This window comes from Dothidotthia symphoricarpi (assembly GCF_010015815.1).
Source record: "Dothidotthia symphoricarpi CBS 119687 unplaced genomic scaffold P153scaffold_23, whole genome shotgun sequence".
Classification (NCBI taxonomy): domain Eukaryota; kingdom Fungi; phylum Ascomycota; class Dothideomycetes; order Pleosporales; family Dothidotthiaceae; genus Dothidotthia; species Dothidotthia symphoricarpi.
In genome coordinates this window covers 685,965-701,841 of record NW_022985030.1, presented here as the reverse complement: position 1 = coordinate 701,841, position 15,877 = coordinate 685,965, and the positions used below count along the sequence as shown (strand labels likewise).

The 15,877-nt window shown below is 49.9% G+C and overlaps 6 protein-coding genes across 6 annotated transcripts; 2 read left to right on the top strand and 4 right to left on the bottom strand.

Moving 5' to 3' along the window:
- Positions 1-120: 120 nt before the first annotated feature.
- P153DRAFT_426566 (YWTD domain-containing protein) lies at positions 121-2,365 on the bottom strand. Its single transcript, XM_033672612.1, has one exon. The coding sequence runs from the start codon at positions 2,098-2,100 to the stop codon at positions 244-246; it is 1,857 nt and encodes a 618-aa protein (XP_033518971.1). The 5' UTR covers positions 2,101-2,365; the 3' UTR covers positions 121-243.
- Positions 2,366-2,656: 291 nt separating this feature from the next.
- On the bottom strand, positions 2,657-4,586 carry P153DRAFT_350764 (uncharacterized protein). The gene is made up of 2 exons (XM_033666302.1): positions 3,173-4,586; positions 2,657-3,114 (listed from the first exon to the last, which is right to left on the bottom strand). The coding sequence occupies exons 1-2, from the start codon at positions 4,488-4,490 to the stop codon at positions 3,074-3,076; spliced, it is 1,359 nt and encodes a 452-aa protein (XP_033518970.1). The 5' UTR covers positions 4,491-4,586; the 3' UTR covers positions 2,657-3,073.
- A 349-nt stretch (positions 4,587-4,935) lies between these two features.
- On the top strand, positions 4,936-7,042 carry P153DRAFT_326930 (cytochrome P450; the record flags this gene model as incomplete). Its single annotated transcript, XM_033665308.1, has 7 exons — positions 4,936-5,151; positions 5,199-5,368; positions 5,418-5,573; positions 5,626-6,067; positions 6,121-6,257; positions 6,311-6,384; positions 6,442-7,042. Coding segments are annotated over exons 1-7 (1,716 nt in total), but the record flags the coding sequence as incomplete, so codon positions are not given.
- A 338-nt stretch (positions 7,043-7,380) lies between these two features.
- P153DRAFT_370970 (uncharacterized protein) lies at positions 7,381-8,729 on the bottom strand. Its single transcript, XM_033669150.1, has 3 exons — positions 8,315-8,729; positions 8,209-8,268; positions 7,381-8,155 (listed from the first exon to the last, which is right to left on the bottom strand). Exons 1-3 carry the CDS (start codon positions 8,457-8,459, stop codon positions 7,803-7,805), a joined length of 558 nt encoding a protein of 185 aa, XP_033518968.1. The 5' UTR covers positions 8,460-8,729; the 3' UTR covers positions 7,381-7,802.
- An 839-nt stretch (positions 8,730-9,568) lies between these two features.
- On the top strand, positions 9,569-11,511 carry P153DRAFT_302180 (multicopper oxidase; the record flags this gene model as incomplete). Its single annotated transcript, XM_033664438.1, has 5 exons — positions 9,569-9,761; positions 9,825-10,276; positions 10,336-10,603; positions 10,661-10,750; positions 10,799-11,511. 5 exons carry the CDS (start codon positions 9,569-9,571, stop codon positions 11,509-11,511), a joined length of 1,716 nt encoding a protein of 571 aa, XP_033518967.1.
- A 364-nt stretch (positions 11,512-11,875) lies between these two features.
- On the bottom strand, positions 11,876-14,594 carry P153DRAFT_426562 (uncharacterized protein; the record flags this gene model as incomplete). The annotated part of the gene is made up of 5 exons (XM_033672611.1): positions 14,011-14,594; positions 13,272-13,902; positions 12,206-12,440; positions 12,038-12,056; positions 11,876-11,962 (listed from the first exon to the last, which is right to left on the bottom strand). The coding sequence occupies exons 1-5, from the start codon at positions 14,554-14,556 to the stop codon at positions 11,876-11,878; spliced, it is 1,518 nt and encodes a 505-aa protein (XP_033518966.1). The 5' UTR covers positions 14,557-14,594.
- Positions 14,595-15,877: the final 1,283 nt, after the last annotated feature.

The window sequence follows — 15,877 nt, the reverse complement described above, 5'->3', positions numbered from 1 at the left end:
ATCTTACTTTTGTGTAGATGTGGACGGGTGTGGGGAGAGTGGCATTTAGCTGGTATGGTTCTTTGCATGTCCAACTACTGGAGTTAGGGAGAATTCAAACGCCCAACTTTCTAGAACAATGGTCACTACACAGCGTTGTATTACTTTCTATTCAATTCTGCCTGGGTATTGATTCTTTTACTTTGATACAATGTATACACAAGCCTTTCAATCTACGACGACAATAACTTTTCAGTTGGCTAGCTATTCGTTATCCAAGTAGGCTAATGCAATCCCTGTGTATACACTGTCTGTATCATAAATCTTTCGCTTGTCACTTCCATCAATGTTGAACCTGTACACGGTGCCTCCTAAATCTGTTGTGTAGATGTGCTGGTTTACGGCGTCAATCTTCAACCCAATCGCTTCATGGAAGTGCCTAGCCAGTGTCCTGACACTTGTGTCGTTCGCCTTATCCGACCCCACATAGGCCGCGTTCAATGTGTTGCCCAGCGGATATTCGCCTCGGTCTGTCCAATACAACGTCTGACTGTCCGAGTCGAATTCGAGATCAATGGGCTCAGGTAAGTGTTCGAAGAGCACTTCGATGTCTGAGCGAGTAGAAGCTGTCTCGCCCTCTGGTGTTTGTATGTTCGCTCTGAAGATACGGCCTTTACCTGCCTTTGACGGCCCTTTCTGTGTCCAGTAGAATTTGCCGGCTTTCGCATCGATGGCGATACCGACACACCACTTCATCTGATCCTCGATGTCGTTTGTCTTGGCGTCGCCTGTTTGCATGACAATCTCGTGATTGCTACCGTCGAAGTTGCTGCGGTGGATGCGCATGCCTTCACGATCACAGAAGTACAGCTTCTCGTTTTCGTGGTCGATCTTGATCTGCTTCGGCGTGTGGACTTCACCCTCTGGAATGATAGTTTCCACACTAGTCCCGTCAAGGTTTGCGGCCATAACACTGCCGTTGTTCGCAGCTGGCGATTTTCCCATGTTGGTCCAGAAGAGTTTGCCGCTGGAGATGGACACATCGATGCCATCTGGCATGGACTGGCCGCCAACAATCTCACGCACATTGCTACCATCTGCAGATGCAGTCATAACCTTTCCCGAGGTGGCAGCCTTTTGCAAGTCAACAGCGTCGCTACCCATGCCGAGATCCAGGAAATAAAGTCTAGGCGCAGCAAGGTTGTCGTGATGCCCGCTTTCGTCTTTTGAGCTCTTTGTAGTTTCACCTGCAGGGTAGAGACCGCCTTTACCAGACTTTGCACCGAGTTTGCCTTCGTCTACAAAGTTCTTTCGAACCCAATCCCGTGCTGTCGGATCTGAGTGCCGCTCTTGGACGTAGTTGTCCTCGATGAAAGCTACCGTGTCCAAACCCACTGCGTCCATCATACCGCAAGGTCCTTGTGGGTTATCCTTGAACATGGTCAGGAAGAGTTTGTCGATTTCTCTGGGCTCCGATACACCTTCAGCCAAGATGAGTAAGGTTTCCCTCTTGATTGCTGCCCATAATCGATTGAATATGAACCCAGTGGATTCTTTGCGCGCAATGGCCGGGGTCATTCCTGCATCTGCGAGTTTGCTTTTCAAGAAGGGAAGAACATCCTCTTGCGTCTCACCACAAGTCATGAGCTCCACGGTGTTGTTTCCGGGTGGCATGTAGTAGTGTATGTTGCAGACGCGTTGTCGTCTTCCGGGCTCTACGTTGTCCAGCATGAGCCGTGACTTGTAGGATGATGAATTGGAGGCTAATATGCAATCATGTGGAGCATGCTGATCGAGTTGCCCCATCATAGAAATCTTCAGATCCAGTTTCTCCGGTAACGCCTCGACCACCAACCAGGCATTCTTGACGGCCACCTCCATAGCTTCAACGGCGGTGAATTTGGCATGTTTTCGTGTGTTTCCCGTAAGTTTTGAATATTCTTCAATGGTGTGCTCGACGTAGTGAGTTGCGGCGTTCCTTTGCTCTTTGTTGAGATCGCAAAGGATAACCTCGTACCCTGCAGCTACCCAAGAACACGCAATTCTTCGACCGAGGACTCCTCCTCCTAGAACAGCCACCGGTCTAGACGAAATGTCTGGAGCTTTCCATTGTTCGTCCATGCTGGTTGTAGGCGAGGATCGTGTGCGCCAACTAGGGTATAGTGGATTGGTTGGTAACGAAGTATCTGAAGACTTGGATTATGTGTTGTAGTTGGGACAACGTCAAAAATTAGTACTAATATATGTCGTGAAGCCATGCCTCTGACATGAGAGGGCCGGCTGTTCCGGACGGCCCTGAGTCATTGCCTCACAGATGACGCCATCTTTGTCACATCAACACTCGTATTGTCTCGTAGCTATTCTCCCTTGAGTGACTGTAGAAAAAGTGACGTTCTCATCCAAATCGATGAGCACTAGTATTCCAGGTTTTCTCAATATCGGAGCGCGCACTAGAAATACTTCCGACCCCGAGCTTGCACACTGTCCCAAAGAGGAAATAATTCTGCTGCATCTGACTAAACGGACGGAAGAATGTTCCGAGTGATTAACATGTGATTAACTTACGGTCTCGGGTAAGGCCGCTCGCCGTTCACGATAGTCGATCATCAAGGCTTAAGCTGGCGCTACAAATCTTAGCGTTAATAATTGCACCTCGCTCCTCGGCTCTCGGCCCTCGGTCTCGACGAAGCTGCTGAAGCTGAATCTGAAGCATGGGACAGCAGAAGGCTCCATGTTTAGTGCAACGCATTATCAGGTAGGTTTGTTGAATTAGAGAAGATTGTGATGTCCGGAGCGCGCCACCATTTCAAGTTCCATACTAACATATGACATTGTACTCAATATTCAAGTGTAAATAGCGTTGGAAATTATAGTATTTGTATGCGTGAGGCTTATGTGTAAAACACATGTAGTATGGGTTGAGTAATCAAGCCATCTACATTGAATTCTAATCGAGTCTGAAGTTCTAAGCATTATTCTCAATCCCTCCATCGCTAAATAGATTACCAATAGAACCTAAGTCTCTGGTGTAATCCGCAGCTTTTGCACACTTCCAACGTCGTCTATAACTGGTTGCTTGCCTGAACGTGCACTACTAGAAACTAAAGATCTCATCTTGAGGCTTCGATATCTTCCCTGTTGGTCCGCATAAGTAATATACAAAGAGAAAGGGGAGTGACCAGCGGATACGTACCTGGTGGCATGAAGCCGCGTTGTTGCAATATCTCAATCATGGCATCCGTCATAGGGGGAGGTCCGCAGACAAGCACCTTTGTATCATCCCCAGCTGGTGCTGGTAGTAATTTATCGACCATCTGCTTATTGACGCGGCCCTTATCCCCTTGCCAGTCTTTAGGAGGATCGCTGAGCACGTAGTGCACCTTGAATTGGCCGTACTTTTCTGCAAAGTTGTCCAGCTCTTTTTTCAACAAGATGTCCTCTTCAGTCTTATTGGCGTATATTAGCGTGAGCTTAGTATCATCTCGGGGGTCTTCGCAGATGCGCCGGATGATTTGGTACATGGGCGTGAGACCAGTTCCTCCGGCAATCATTCCAAGCTCTTTGACTAAGTTCTTGTGGTACTTCATCTCTCCTTTTGGTCCTCGAATCTCGACCGTGTCTCCAATGTTCAAGTTGCTCAACCATGGAGTGAGTTTTCCATCCTTGTAGACTTTGATAGTCAATTCGAGGCGTCCCAGGTCTTTGTTGCTTGATGTTGGTGTGTAAGACCGAGTGATTTGCTTTCCGTCCACTTCGTGTCTGATTGCAACATGTTGGCCAGTAGGTAAGCCAAGTACAGAGTTCTCATGAGGCAACCCAAATACAAAACGGATAGTATCGTGTGATAGATGGAACTTCTTTTTTAGTGGAAACTTCTGGTACACTCGAGCATTGAGTACCCCGAGATTGATGTCTTTCTTCTTTGAGGGCCTAGAAGACGTAGACTTGGATTTGAAATGTGCCGGATATGATTGGAAGTCTTTATGTGCGACTTGCAGATTGTTCGACGCCCACAGGCTTGCACATCCCGCCAGAAGCAGACTGGCCAGAGACGACACAGCGAATCCTTTCCAGAACCCGCCGCCTTGGAAGCGCAGGTTTGTCGAGAATCTTGAACCCAAAACGATCAGTCCAACTAAGGACATTAAACCAGCGCCCAGTATGGGCACGAGGTAATGATGCGTTTTTGGTGGAGGTAGATTGTTGACAACATGGACGCTGTGCGGCTTGACTTCAGGCATCTTCTTCGTGTCATGGTCTGTCCAGTCGTCATCATTGAGTTTGCCAATGCGGTGGTTCTCCAGTATCTCTCTGGCATCTGTTGAATGACCAATGTCCTCATATGCAGTTGTTGCATCGGTTCCGGCATTCTCCAGCAAGAATTCTTTGCCGCCCGGATGGTCCTCTTGATAGTCAGTTACATCGTAGACGTGGTTCCAAACAGCAATCCACAAATCGGATTTGGAGGTATGCTTCGCCACCTCTTCAAGGCTGTATACACCGTCGGCCATAGTTCAAATATGAATGAGTAAGCTCGTTGCTATTGTTTTTGTTCGTGGTAGCTGATACTTCAAGGTGCGGACGATCGTGAGTTTCGGCATAGGGTGACGTTCCATTGCAGATATTTTGAGGTAACTTCGTCTATGCAAAAAATGTCCTCGGTCTGCCATACCGAGTGATGACATGCTGTCGATCGGTCCCCACCTACCGAGGTCAACTAGAGTTGAACCACCGACGAGCTAGCGCTGTAATCATAACTACGCTAACTGTGAGCCTCATCATGACAAAAGAAAAGGCAGATATGACTGTTTGAAATTGAAGATGTGTGCACCGTGCTGCCGGTGCGTCCGGTACCACATGCGCTACTTGTTCACGCTCTGTGCCGAGGTTACTTGTGTTCTCATCACACAGCAAAGGTACTGGATATGACGTCGTTTTGTGTTCGAGGAAGGATATACACTTCAAAAGATCCTTCGATCTTTTCTGCCCTCAAGGAATTGCTCGCTTCTCAACGTTAAAATCAACGATTCTTCAATATGACTATCAAAGGCTTCTATCTCGTCGGACAAAGCAAAGAAGTTTTCCAGCAAGACATCCACATTGACCAGTATCATGATTTCGAAGCTTTGCAAGTCGCTATAGCCGAGCAGTACAACATCATCCAGCCAGATGGTAAGTAACATTCAAGGTACTCTTGATGACGCTTATCCCTGTTGAAGGCATTGGACTACAAGATACAAGAGAGAATGATCTGGCAGACTTGGATGCAGTTCTGGACTGCGATGAACACATTGGTATTACAGTCGATGGTAAACCAATTCGAGACCCCTCGGGCCCAGATGGACTTCCTCTCGTAGGAAGCTATTATGAAGTGTTCCCTGATCATCTGGTTAGTGATTAGCACCACTACACTCATAATCATGCTGATGTATTCTCAGGGTAACCACGCCCGTTTGTTTCAACGTTACGGGTCGCTTATCAAGTACGAAACAATGGGAAAACGAAATTTTCTGACCAATGATCCTGCCATTGCAACTGTTGCATTCCAGGAATCGGCCTTCTTTAGCAAGCTAATTACCCCAGACCACCCATTGGTATGTGCATGTCTGTAGCTCTTGAAGATTGGAAGTTAATCCCCAGGTCTAGGCTGGCATCAAAGACAACAGAGCGCTCTTCATTGGCGACACTGACACTGACGCCTGGCGTCAGGCGCACAAATTCATCCCCCCAGCCATGTCCCCTAGAGCAGTCCGACATTACACGCCCCTTATGGAAGCCACAGTAAAAGATTCGTTTAAAGTCTTCGACCAGCTCGACAAAGAGGGGGAAGCCTGGAATGTGTATCAGTATATGCTGAAAATGGCGTCTCAAGCAGTTTTCAAATTTTCACTAGGCTACGACGCTCATCACTTCGACGAGCCGGACTCGCAATTGAACGAACTGGTAGTATTGATTGCGCAGAGTCTGTCGTTGAATAAGAAGGTCACGTCGAGAGGGTCTTGGTATGCGAGCTTAGGAGCTCTTCCTTTCACTGCTGCGTACGACTTGAAGAATGTTCAGAACAAGTTGTGGACAATACTCAACAAAGGTCAGTCATTACCAGGTTTATGATCAAAAACCAGGAACTGATCCATGTGGCAGCCATAGATCAAGCACCCAAAGGCGATACCGATGAGGATTTACCCTTGCAATCTGCCGCCTTGGGAGCAAGCTGTGTGGTTGACTACCTCAAACGAGCTACAGACGACCATGGCAATAAATTGCCTCGGGAACTCGTTGTAAGTCGCTTCTATCTCATGATGCCGAACACTCGGACGCTGATAAGTTTCAGATCCCCAACATGCTCCCCATCGCTGGTGCGGGTTTTACAACTACGTCTTCTCTTCTATCCTGGCTTATCTATTCGTAAGTTTTACAATCGGCACAAATTCTATTGCCTCCATCCTAACATCCCTATTCTAGCCTTTGCGCCTACGAAGGCAACCAAGACCGCCTCCTCCAAGAACTCGTCGATGCCGGCGTCAACGAAAACACGAGGTGGACCCCCGAACTCTCCGATGGCCTCACGTTCCTCGACAAATTCGTTAAGGAAACCCAGCGCCTCCATAACCCTTCCTTCCAACCTGGACGTACCGCAAAAGTTGATTGCATTGTGCCTGGCGGATACAAACTACCCGCTGGCGCAGTCGTCATTTGTGCTTTACATGCAATTCACAATAACCCTGCCATCTGGTCGAACCCCGATCGCTTCGACCCCGATCGTTGGGGTACGGAGGAAGTTGCCAACCGTCCGAAGAATTCATACATGCCGTTCGCCACAGGTCCAAGAAGTTGTATAGGATTTAACTTTGCGTTGGGAGAAGTAAAGGTGATATTACCCGAATTGGTGTACCGATATGAGTTCTCAAAAGAAGGCGACGAGACGGTAACGTACGACCCCGAGTTCCAGCTGATCCGGCCGATGAACTTGTACGTTAGGGCGAGGAAGAGGACGAGTTGGCCGGATAAGACTAAGGCGGCGAAAGAGATTGCTGAGCAGTATAGAGAGGGTGAGAAGAACCCAGCAACTTAGAAGTCCAGATTTCTGCTACGGAGGACTTCTACGAAATAGACATGTAGAGTAATGTACCGTCAGACCGAGCCGGTTCCCTGAGCACATCGCATCCCTGCGAGCTCAAGTTGCGTTGACCCAACTTTGCGGTATGTCGACATACGTCTGTGCATGCTCCTGCATTTTAGCACGTTGATGAAGTCAAGGCTCAGCGCTTGTGAACATGGATGAGGTTCCTGTCGCCCAATTTCTTGCTTCCAAATCTCTTGACTCAGGCGCTCCTTCCCCGATTTAGTCTAGTCAAAACAAATGTCATTCGACTATCGCTCTTGGCTTCGACAACACTCGACCTCCCATCTCCACGTCGCATCCCCCGGATTGCGACTGTCACTGCAATGTCATCGAGATACTTGTGGAGGTGGAAACGCGCCAGGAAGAGTTTGCAGGACGACGCCGCTGTCACCGGACGGCAGTGATGGCAACGCGCGGCGCTGTCACGCTCGCGCTTCAACAGTACAGTCATCCACGGAACATACCGATTCGCATGCTATCGGGCAATAACAGGATCCATGCATTCTATTGCGAGCAGTTTTAAAGTAGAAGCAAGGATTGAACATGACTGAAGCCAAAACAAAACACAAATACAGCAAATAACAAAATTACACAACAAAGCACGGTACATCCAGAGCCATCCAGCACATCAAAACCTGGGAACCAACTATCTACTACCCTGCCGATAGTCCAAAGTCCTGACGTTTCCTCGCAATTCTCTTTACATCAGGGGAGGATTCGACGGGCCGATGCTTCGCAGTATAACCGAAACCTGTCCAAGACTATAGTCATTCCAGTACAACGCTCGGGGCTTCCCGGTCTCATTCGATACAGTCCAGAGAGTCTGCAGCTGCCCGTCATCTGTCAAGAGGGATGCAGTCGTGCCGTAAAAGGAGAAGCCTGTGGTAATTTCGCTGCTGTTCGTGGAGTTGCTGGAGAAGAATCCCACACGCTTGTCCGAAGCGATTGAAGCAGGGATGTAGAGGGTTTCATTGCTCCAGGATGGCGTGGTACCATTCACCGTGGTTGTGATGTTGGGTGAAGCAATCCACTTATTATCATCGGTAGAAGTAACTCGGAGCAAATTCAGTATTTGCCACATATGTTGGATTGACGGGCGTACTCACACGTTACCACAGCTGCACCGGCATCGTTTGTCGCCTTTGGATCACCAAGGTATGCATAACCTGCGTCACATCAGCTCGATAAGTCAACGCCGAGAAGATCACATACCGTCTAAATAATATAACGGTAGCCCGCCAATGGCCATTCCACCATATCCGAAGAGCGGGAATTCTGCCGCTGTCGCGCGCTTCACTGCACCTAGGGCTCCAAGTGGCAGCGCGCAGAGCATTGCGAAGCGGATAAGAGCGGCCATATTGTTAACAAATAAACAACGAATGGTTCGAAGAGAGTTCAGGAAGGTGTTTTGAGAGAGAACTGAGAATGATCGTAGCAAGGGATGGATGCACAGCGAGCAATTTATGGGATCTTCCTCCTTCTTGTCTGTTTTTGACTGAATAGATCGCCCAAAACCTTCTAGGCTCCACGCAAGCTATTCGTCACCTTCTTCATATTTCTCCTTTTGTTCGCCCATCACACGACCGTCTGCAGGGCCATGAGAGGCTGTAAAACCGGCTCTAGTTGTTGGGAATAAAAACTCGGCACCATTCACCTGACAAACCTTGACAGTGAGTGTCTTCCGATGTGCCGAGATCAGATCATACGACGACACGTGCGTAGCACCTTGTGCAGGGAACCTGGGCGACTCTAGATCTATAATCTTTTCCTGGCGATACTGATCGACAACGCATTGACTAGTGCTTAGATGAGGCTTAGCCGACAGGGGCATTGATGCTTAGTGGCTATGCTCTTTGCGATAACGCTAACGAAGGTAGGTGAGGCTGTAGAAAGCCATATCCCTATTAACTAACTAAACGTCTTGTTGCTTGCTGCGAATGCAGCAGAGAGTAAAGTCGTTTTGATTTTCTAAAGTTAGCGCTCGGACTCGGCCTTATGTTCCCCTTGCAAGTGGGCCCCTCTGATACCTACAGCAGATCAGGACGCGACGCTTACTAGGTTGTTAAACTCTCAACGTCCAGTCTGCTATGAGGCTCAACCCACTCAAGCGGCTCTTGCCGGGCACTGCATTCACCAATTAACATCGGACGAGAGTTTGCAATTGATAAAGCGCCGCGTCAGTGTTTTGAGGCTTTAGGTTTAATATCGCTGAAGCTAAGACTCCGACTGTAATACTCACTGAGTCGGTGATGCAGATCATTCAGACGGGGTACGTGGATGAGGTCGAGTAGAACAGGCATATCGTAACGATGAGATATGGGGGTATCAAAATGTTGCTATATACTTCCTCAAGTTTCTCTCTCAAGCAGCATCACTCCATTCGTTTGTTACATCTTGTAGTCTCTTGCACTCGTACTCTTCAGTTTACTCACACTTTTTCCATTTCGGACTACCGTCCTATTCAATATGTTCTTTCATCGTGTAGTAGGTGCTGTTGCTCTGCTCAGCGCTGTATCTGCATCTTCGTCTTTTGGCCATCGGCACAAACATCCATCACTTCCTCGATCCAACCTTTATCCAAGAGCCGCTTGCTCTGGAAACACTGCAGACACTCGCTCAGAATGGTGTGATTATCCGGTCGATACGGATTATGCGACCGGTTAGTCAAATATACATCATCTTCACTTCGACAACGAATTCCTACTGACATATTACTTCGCAGAGGTTCCTGACACTGGCGTGACTCGAGAATACTGGCTCGAGCTCACGGACGTTACAGTCTCGCCCGACGGCGTTTCCCGTTCGGCAATGGCTGTCAACGGCACTATTCCCGGACCTACACTCTTTGCCGACTGGGGCGATACTGTCACCGTTCACGTGATCAACTCTTTGACTACGTCCAACAATGGGACTAGTATGCACTTCCACGGTATTCGACAAAACTATACAAACGATCAGGACGGTGTGAGCTCCATCACTCAATGTCCTACTGCACCAGGCGACACAATCACATACACATGGCGAGCGACACAGTATGGTAGCACATGGTATCATTCACATTGGGCACTCCAAGCTTGGCAGGGTATCTTTGGAGGAATTGTTATCAATGGACCGGCGACGTCAAACTACGATGAAGATTTGGGCATGCTGTTCTTGAACGATTGGGACCACCAGGTACGTCTCCAATCGCACGACATTCCCGCTAGCAGTAGTCACTAATATGTACGCAATAGACTGTGGATGAGCTTTACATCTCAGCTGAATCAAGTGGACCGCCGACTCTGGACAACGGTTTGATCAACGGCACAAACACATACGATGATGGCGGTTCCAGGTTCTCAACGGCTTTCACGTCGGGCACATCATACCGTATCAGGCTTGTCAACGCGGCTGTGGATACGCACTTCCGATTCATGATCGACAACCACACTATGACTGTCATTGCAGCAGATCTGGTGCCTATCGTGCCGTACGAGACTACTGTTCTGACCATGGGCATGGGTGAGTTTCCTGATTCAATGTTTCCGTATGACACGGGAGACTAACGAGCATTCTTAGGCCAACGCTACGATATCATTGTCACCGCAGACCAAGCTTCCGTTGCCGACAACTTCTGGCTCCGAGCCATTCCCCAATCTGCATGCTCTGGTAAGAAACACCAAAGACGCTCATGTATACTCCGCTAACGCACAACAGACAACGATAACATCTACGGCATCAAGGGCATCGTGTACTACGGCGACGCAGCCTCTGATCCCACTACATCGGCATATGACTACGACGATGACTGTGACGACGAGACCTCCAACCTCGTACCCTACATCTCCAAAACCGTGGGTACACAGTCCCTCACCGAGGAGGAAGGCGTCACCGTCGGTTTCAACACGGACATGCTTTTCCGCTGGTACATGAACAGCACGACCATGGTAGTTGACTGGGAGGACCCCACGCTGTCGAAGATCCTCGCCGGCAACACAACCTACGCAACATCCAACGCCGTCATCGAGCTCCCCACCGCAAACCAGTGGTTCTACCTCGTCATCGCGACCACGCTCAGCATCCCCCACCCTATCCATCTCCACGGCCACGACTTCTTCATCCTCGCTCAAGCTTCTGGTACCTACTCCGACTCCGTTACGCTCAATCTCGACAACCCCCCGAGGAGAGATACCGCGATGCTGCCCGCCTCGGGCTACCTTGTCATCGCGTTCGAGACGGATAACCCCGGCGCGTGGCTGATGCATTGCCACATCGGATGGCACACGAGCGAGGGCTTCGCGATCCAGTTTGTCGAGCGCGCGGATGAGATCGAGGCGATTACTAACGCGGATCGTTTGTCCAACACGTGCTCGAACTGGAGCACGTTCCAGACGGCGAACTCGATCGAGCAGGAGGACTCTGGTGTATAGACGGCTGCGGAACGATGCGATACGAGGTGCTGATCTCGTAAGAGTCTCTTTTGTTGCATTGGAGCCGGCGAGAATCGGGGTTTCTTTGGCATATCTTGGAGTTGTTTGCTTTGTTGCTTATGATCGCTAGACCATTTGTCACGCTCATTTGGATATATACATCATGTTAATACACACTTGTCATACATACTTCTCCTTGCGTTCCTCTGTCGAGAACTCGCAGTTTCCATTACCTAGTGGAATTTCGTGCTCGAACCTGAAATGTATGTGCGGCGAGATGACGCATGCACGCACTCTCCAAACTTACGCAACTTGAACTTGGCACTTGCTCTGTAGCTTGGTAGCTGAACAATACCTGATATATCTAATCTCTCATTATGCGCTTACCCTTGACAGCAACTTTCACGCCACTGTAGTTGTGAGGAAGACATCCATAATCTACCCATAAGAACTTGGTCATTGATGTTTACCTGGAGCTGTTTGCACAAACACATCATATTGAAACAACATCTACTTCCCACCATACTAGCCCGTAATATCCAAGTCTACCTTCTTCAAAGCCACCGAGTCCTTACCCTCTCTCTCCTTCTTCGTGTACACATCACTGACCCTTTCCTTCTCCTTCTTCTTCCCCTGCATCACCACACCCGCACCCGCTTTCCTACCCCCCAACCTCTCAACCCCCCAAGCCAACACCCCCGCAACCCCAACCAACACAGCAATCAAATCCACAACATGCACCCCCCACCACCAATGCTGCACACCCACCCCACACGTCTCGAACCCCATCTGCCACTCCCCGAGCTCGGCGTCGAACCATGCGCTGAGGAAGCCTGCATATCCGCCGAAATCGCCCATCATGCTGCGCAGCGTGATCTCGCGCAGGTGCGGAGCGTCTGGGAGTGGGAGGGAGGAGGCGTAGCGGCGGGCTTGCCATGTGGGTTTTTGGGGTGGAAGAGGAGGGGCGGGGGAAGGAGCTGGGTCGGGAGTTGCAACAGGGAAGTCGTCGGCGGAGGCTTCGGAGGTTGATGCTTCGGAGGTTGGTTCTTCAGAAGGAGTTTCTATGGAGACCGGTTCTTCAGAGGTGGGTGCTTCAGAAGCCAGTTGCTCAGAAATCGGTATTTCAGTAGTTGGCTCTTCAGAGGTTGTTGTTTCAGAAGTCGTTGCTTCAGGAGTCGGTTCCTTAGAAATCGGTAGTTCGGATGTCGATACTTCAAAGGCCAGGTCTTCAGAGGTTGGTACTTCAGGAGACATTGGTACATCAGTGGTTCGGTCTTCAGAGGCTGGTAGTTCAGATATTGGTTCTTCGGAAGGTGGCGTGTCGGACATTGATAGTTCCGACGTCGGTGTTTCTGAGGCTGGTAATTCAGATGTTGATTGTTCAGAAGTCGGCGCTTCAAACGTCAGCTGTTCAGAGGTTGGCTGTTCAGATGTTGACACTTCGGAGGTCACTCCCTCAATCGTTGAGATTTCAAGCGTTGCTACTTCAGGCGTTGGCACATCGGTAGCTGGTTCTCCAGAGATCGATTCCCCAGTGGTCAATTTCTCAGTGATCGATTCCTCAGTGGCCAGTTCTTCAGTAGTCGATGCTTCAGGAGTCGGTGCTTCAGAACCAGACGCTTCGGCCGTTGGTTCTTCAAAAGTTGGTTCTCCAACGGTCGGTGGTTCAGAAGCCGGTACTTCAATAGTAGGTTCTTCAGAGGTCAGTGCTTCAGTAGTCGGTGCTTCAGAAGCTGTAGACGCCGAATCGGAGTCAGGACCAGAAGTAAGAGCGTCGCCAGCAACAGTCTCATCCAGCGACTTCTCTTCCTCCTTCGTGCCCAGATAATGCAGCACGCCACATCCTTCATGATCATGCCCACCTACAATAACGCCGCGCCGCCCACTCCCGCCGTCAGCCCTCTCGCCGAGCCCAAAGATGCCTTCCAGCAGCATCTTACTCGCATGGTCACTAAGCATATTCTGCTCCTTAACGCCGCCGCCCTCATCGCCGTTGAAAAAGTCGAAGAAGGGCGCGTCGACACATATACCAGCTTCCTTGTGGAGAGGGATATGCGTGAGCAGAATGGTGGAGACAGATTTATCGGCGACGGGGCGCGAAGTGGAGATCAGGTGGTTGAGAAAGTCGTATGTTTCTGTTTGGAGGGCGGGGGCCAGGGCAGGCGTGTCGAGGTTCATTGAGTTGAGGATTATGAGACGGAGGGCGGGGGGTGGGGAAGTGGTGTTGGTCGTGGACGCTGGCAATGTGAACCATATGTCCCAGTTCACACTGCCGAATGCTTGTTCGAAGCGCGCGATGCGGGATTCGTCCAGGTCACCTGCGTAGCCGATGTCGTGGTTTCCGGCGATGTTTATGACTCTTTTCGACCAAGACTCGTCTGCGCCGAGGACCTGTGTAGTGCCGCCCCATGTCCTCTTTTTGGCCTCTTTCTTCTCTTCCTCCTTCTCTCCTTCCCCCTGCCCTTCCTCGCCATCTCTCTCCTCATCAGCACACCCCACCCCATAAAACCAATCCGGCACCTTCTGCAACCCCCTCATAACAACGCCCCAATACCTCCTCCCCCTCCCCTCAAACTCCCCATCACTAATCCACTGACTCCCCAACAAGTCCCCCAAAACAGCCACATGACTCGGCCTAGTCCACCACCTCAACACGCTCACAATATGCGCAAGATAAAGATCATTCCCCCAAAGATCTACCGCCTTCCTCTTCCCCTCGAGCCACACGCCAACATCCCCAGCAATCCCCTTTACCGTGTTCTTAGCCAGCCGCGGCGACAAATCCCACAAGTCGTAGTGCTGCGCGAAGTGCGCGAGGGACGGGAACACGAGCGCGTTGGGGTCGGGCAGCGAGGAGTCGCCCTCGAGTTGCGGGTCGCCGAGCGCGAGGAGGCGGAAGGGCGCTGGTGCGTTACTGGTATTGGCTGGGGGCAGGGGAAACGCACAGCCGTGCAGCAGCGGGTACGTGTAGAGCCATGTTGTGCCGAGGAGGGCTAGGGGCGCGAGGAGCAGGGAAACGAGGAACAAAAGGCGCGAGAGCTGCATTGATGCATTCTTGGGGATGGGCTGTTGTGACAGACACGGTTTTGGACAGCGACGTGGATGCTGGGATTGCGGAGATTAGGTTGGTGACGAATGGGAGGAGAGGATTTGCGGCGGAGGGACCCGCTTTGGTAGGTATGCGTGGTGCTGAGTCAGCGTATAATATTGGTTGTGATGATTGATAGCTTTACACATCAACGTGCTCCAAACACCTATATATACTGATATCACTCTAAAGCCGTCGCTATTTCCCTTGTAAATTTCTTTCTTCTATAAAAGATCGGAATCCTGGTTATAGTCTCAAAGTAACCCTCCTACCATCCCAAGCTCAGGTGTTTATGTGACTCGCCTAGCGACCGTGAGGTATGATAGAGAGGATTTACAGAATAGCTATTTACCAGTGTCTTGATGAAATGACTCTCCCTAACACGAAAGTATCATATCCAATTTTTTCACACCACCCCTTTGTCATTGACAGCAACGCGGTTCGCGCGTCTCTCTGCATTCATAAACATCTTCAAGTCGATTTCATCTATCCGAGCATGGGAAAGATCTCTTGTCTTCTTCTGTTGTACAGGTTGGTCATTGCTGAGGGGGGTTGACGAGGTGGTAGTGAGTGTCACCGGTTGTGTAGGATGTTTGGCTGATATCGGCAAATATCAGCAGCTGTATTGGAAGCCTGGAAAGATGCCGGCGAGCATCATGCCCAGAAGAAAAGGCCTGAAGAAGCACTAATGAGTATTTAGTCGAGGCCAAAAGACAATCGGAAACACAGGAACATCGACGAAGCTCGACAATCAACCATTCTCAAACTTCATCAATTCCTTCCCCATTTTTCCAACCTCATCCTACCACCATGCATCTCCTACGTACCGCCGCTATCCTAGCCTCGTTGGCTTTGGCAGCGTCAAGCTTCGATTGACAGTTCGAAGGGGGGTCAGACGGTGAGGAATGCTCAGAGGGCGGGAGATGCCATGTGTAGTTGGTAGTAGGTAGTCACATGCAACTGCTTGAGCACGGTTTGTTTCGTATGCGTGAGTAATGCTCTTTCGACACTTCCCTGTCACCAAGTGCGACGAGATGAGACAAATGAGTTGTAGAAAAGTAGATTTGAGACGTCACAATAGATTGTCCCACTTTATATTGTGGGAAAGGACGGGAAGGCCGAAGAAGATGGACAGATTGAAGGCGGAAGCTAATGGGTAGACCCACTCTTATAGCCGACAAAGCAGGTACCCATTCGCCTAGCCAATCTGCAGAGCGTTTCGTTTCGACTACCAACATCTCGTCAACGCTGGTGACAATGTTAGCAGGTCGTCTGAAT

Bases quoted from the DNA above. Each gene is read 5' to 3' on its own strand.
- P153DRAFT_426566 (XM_033672612.1), bottom strand. From the start codon at position 2,100: ATGGACGAACAATGGAAAGCTCCAGACATTTCGTCTAGACCGGTGGCT.
- P153DRAFT_350764 (XM_033666302.1), bottom strand. From the start codon at position 4,490: ATGGCCGACGGTGTATACAGCCTTGAAGAGGTGGCGAAGCATACCTCC. The intron at 3,115-3,172 runs GTACGTATCCGC...GCGGACCAACAG, and splicing joins ACGCGGCTTCATGCCACCAG to GGAAGATATCGAAGCCTCAA.
- P153DRAFT_370970 (XM_033669150.1), bottom strand. From the start codon at position 8,459: ATGGCCGCTCTTATCCGCTTCGCAATGCTCTGCGCGCTGCCACTTGGA. The intron at 8,269-8,314 runs GTATGTGATCTT...GATGTGACGCAG, and splicing joins ACCGTTATATTATTTAGACG to GTTATGCATACCTTGGTGAT. The intron at 8,156-8,208 runs GTGAGTACGCCC...ATTTGCTCCGAG, and splicing joins CGGTGCAGCTGTGGTAACGT to TTACTTCTACCGATGATAAT.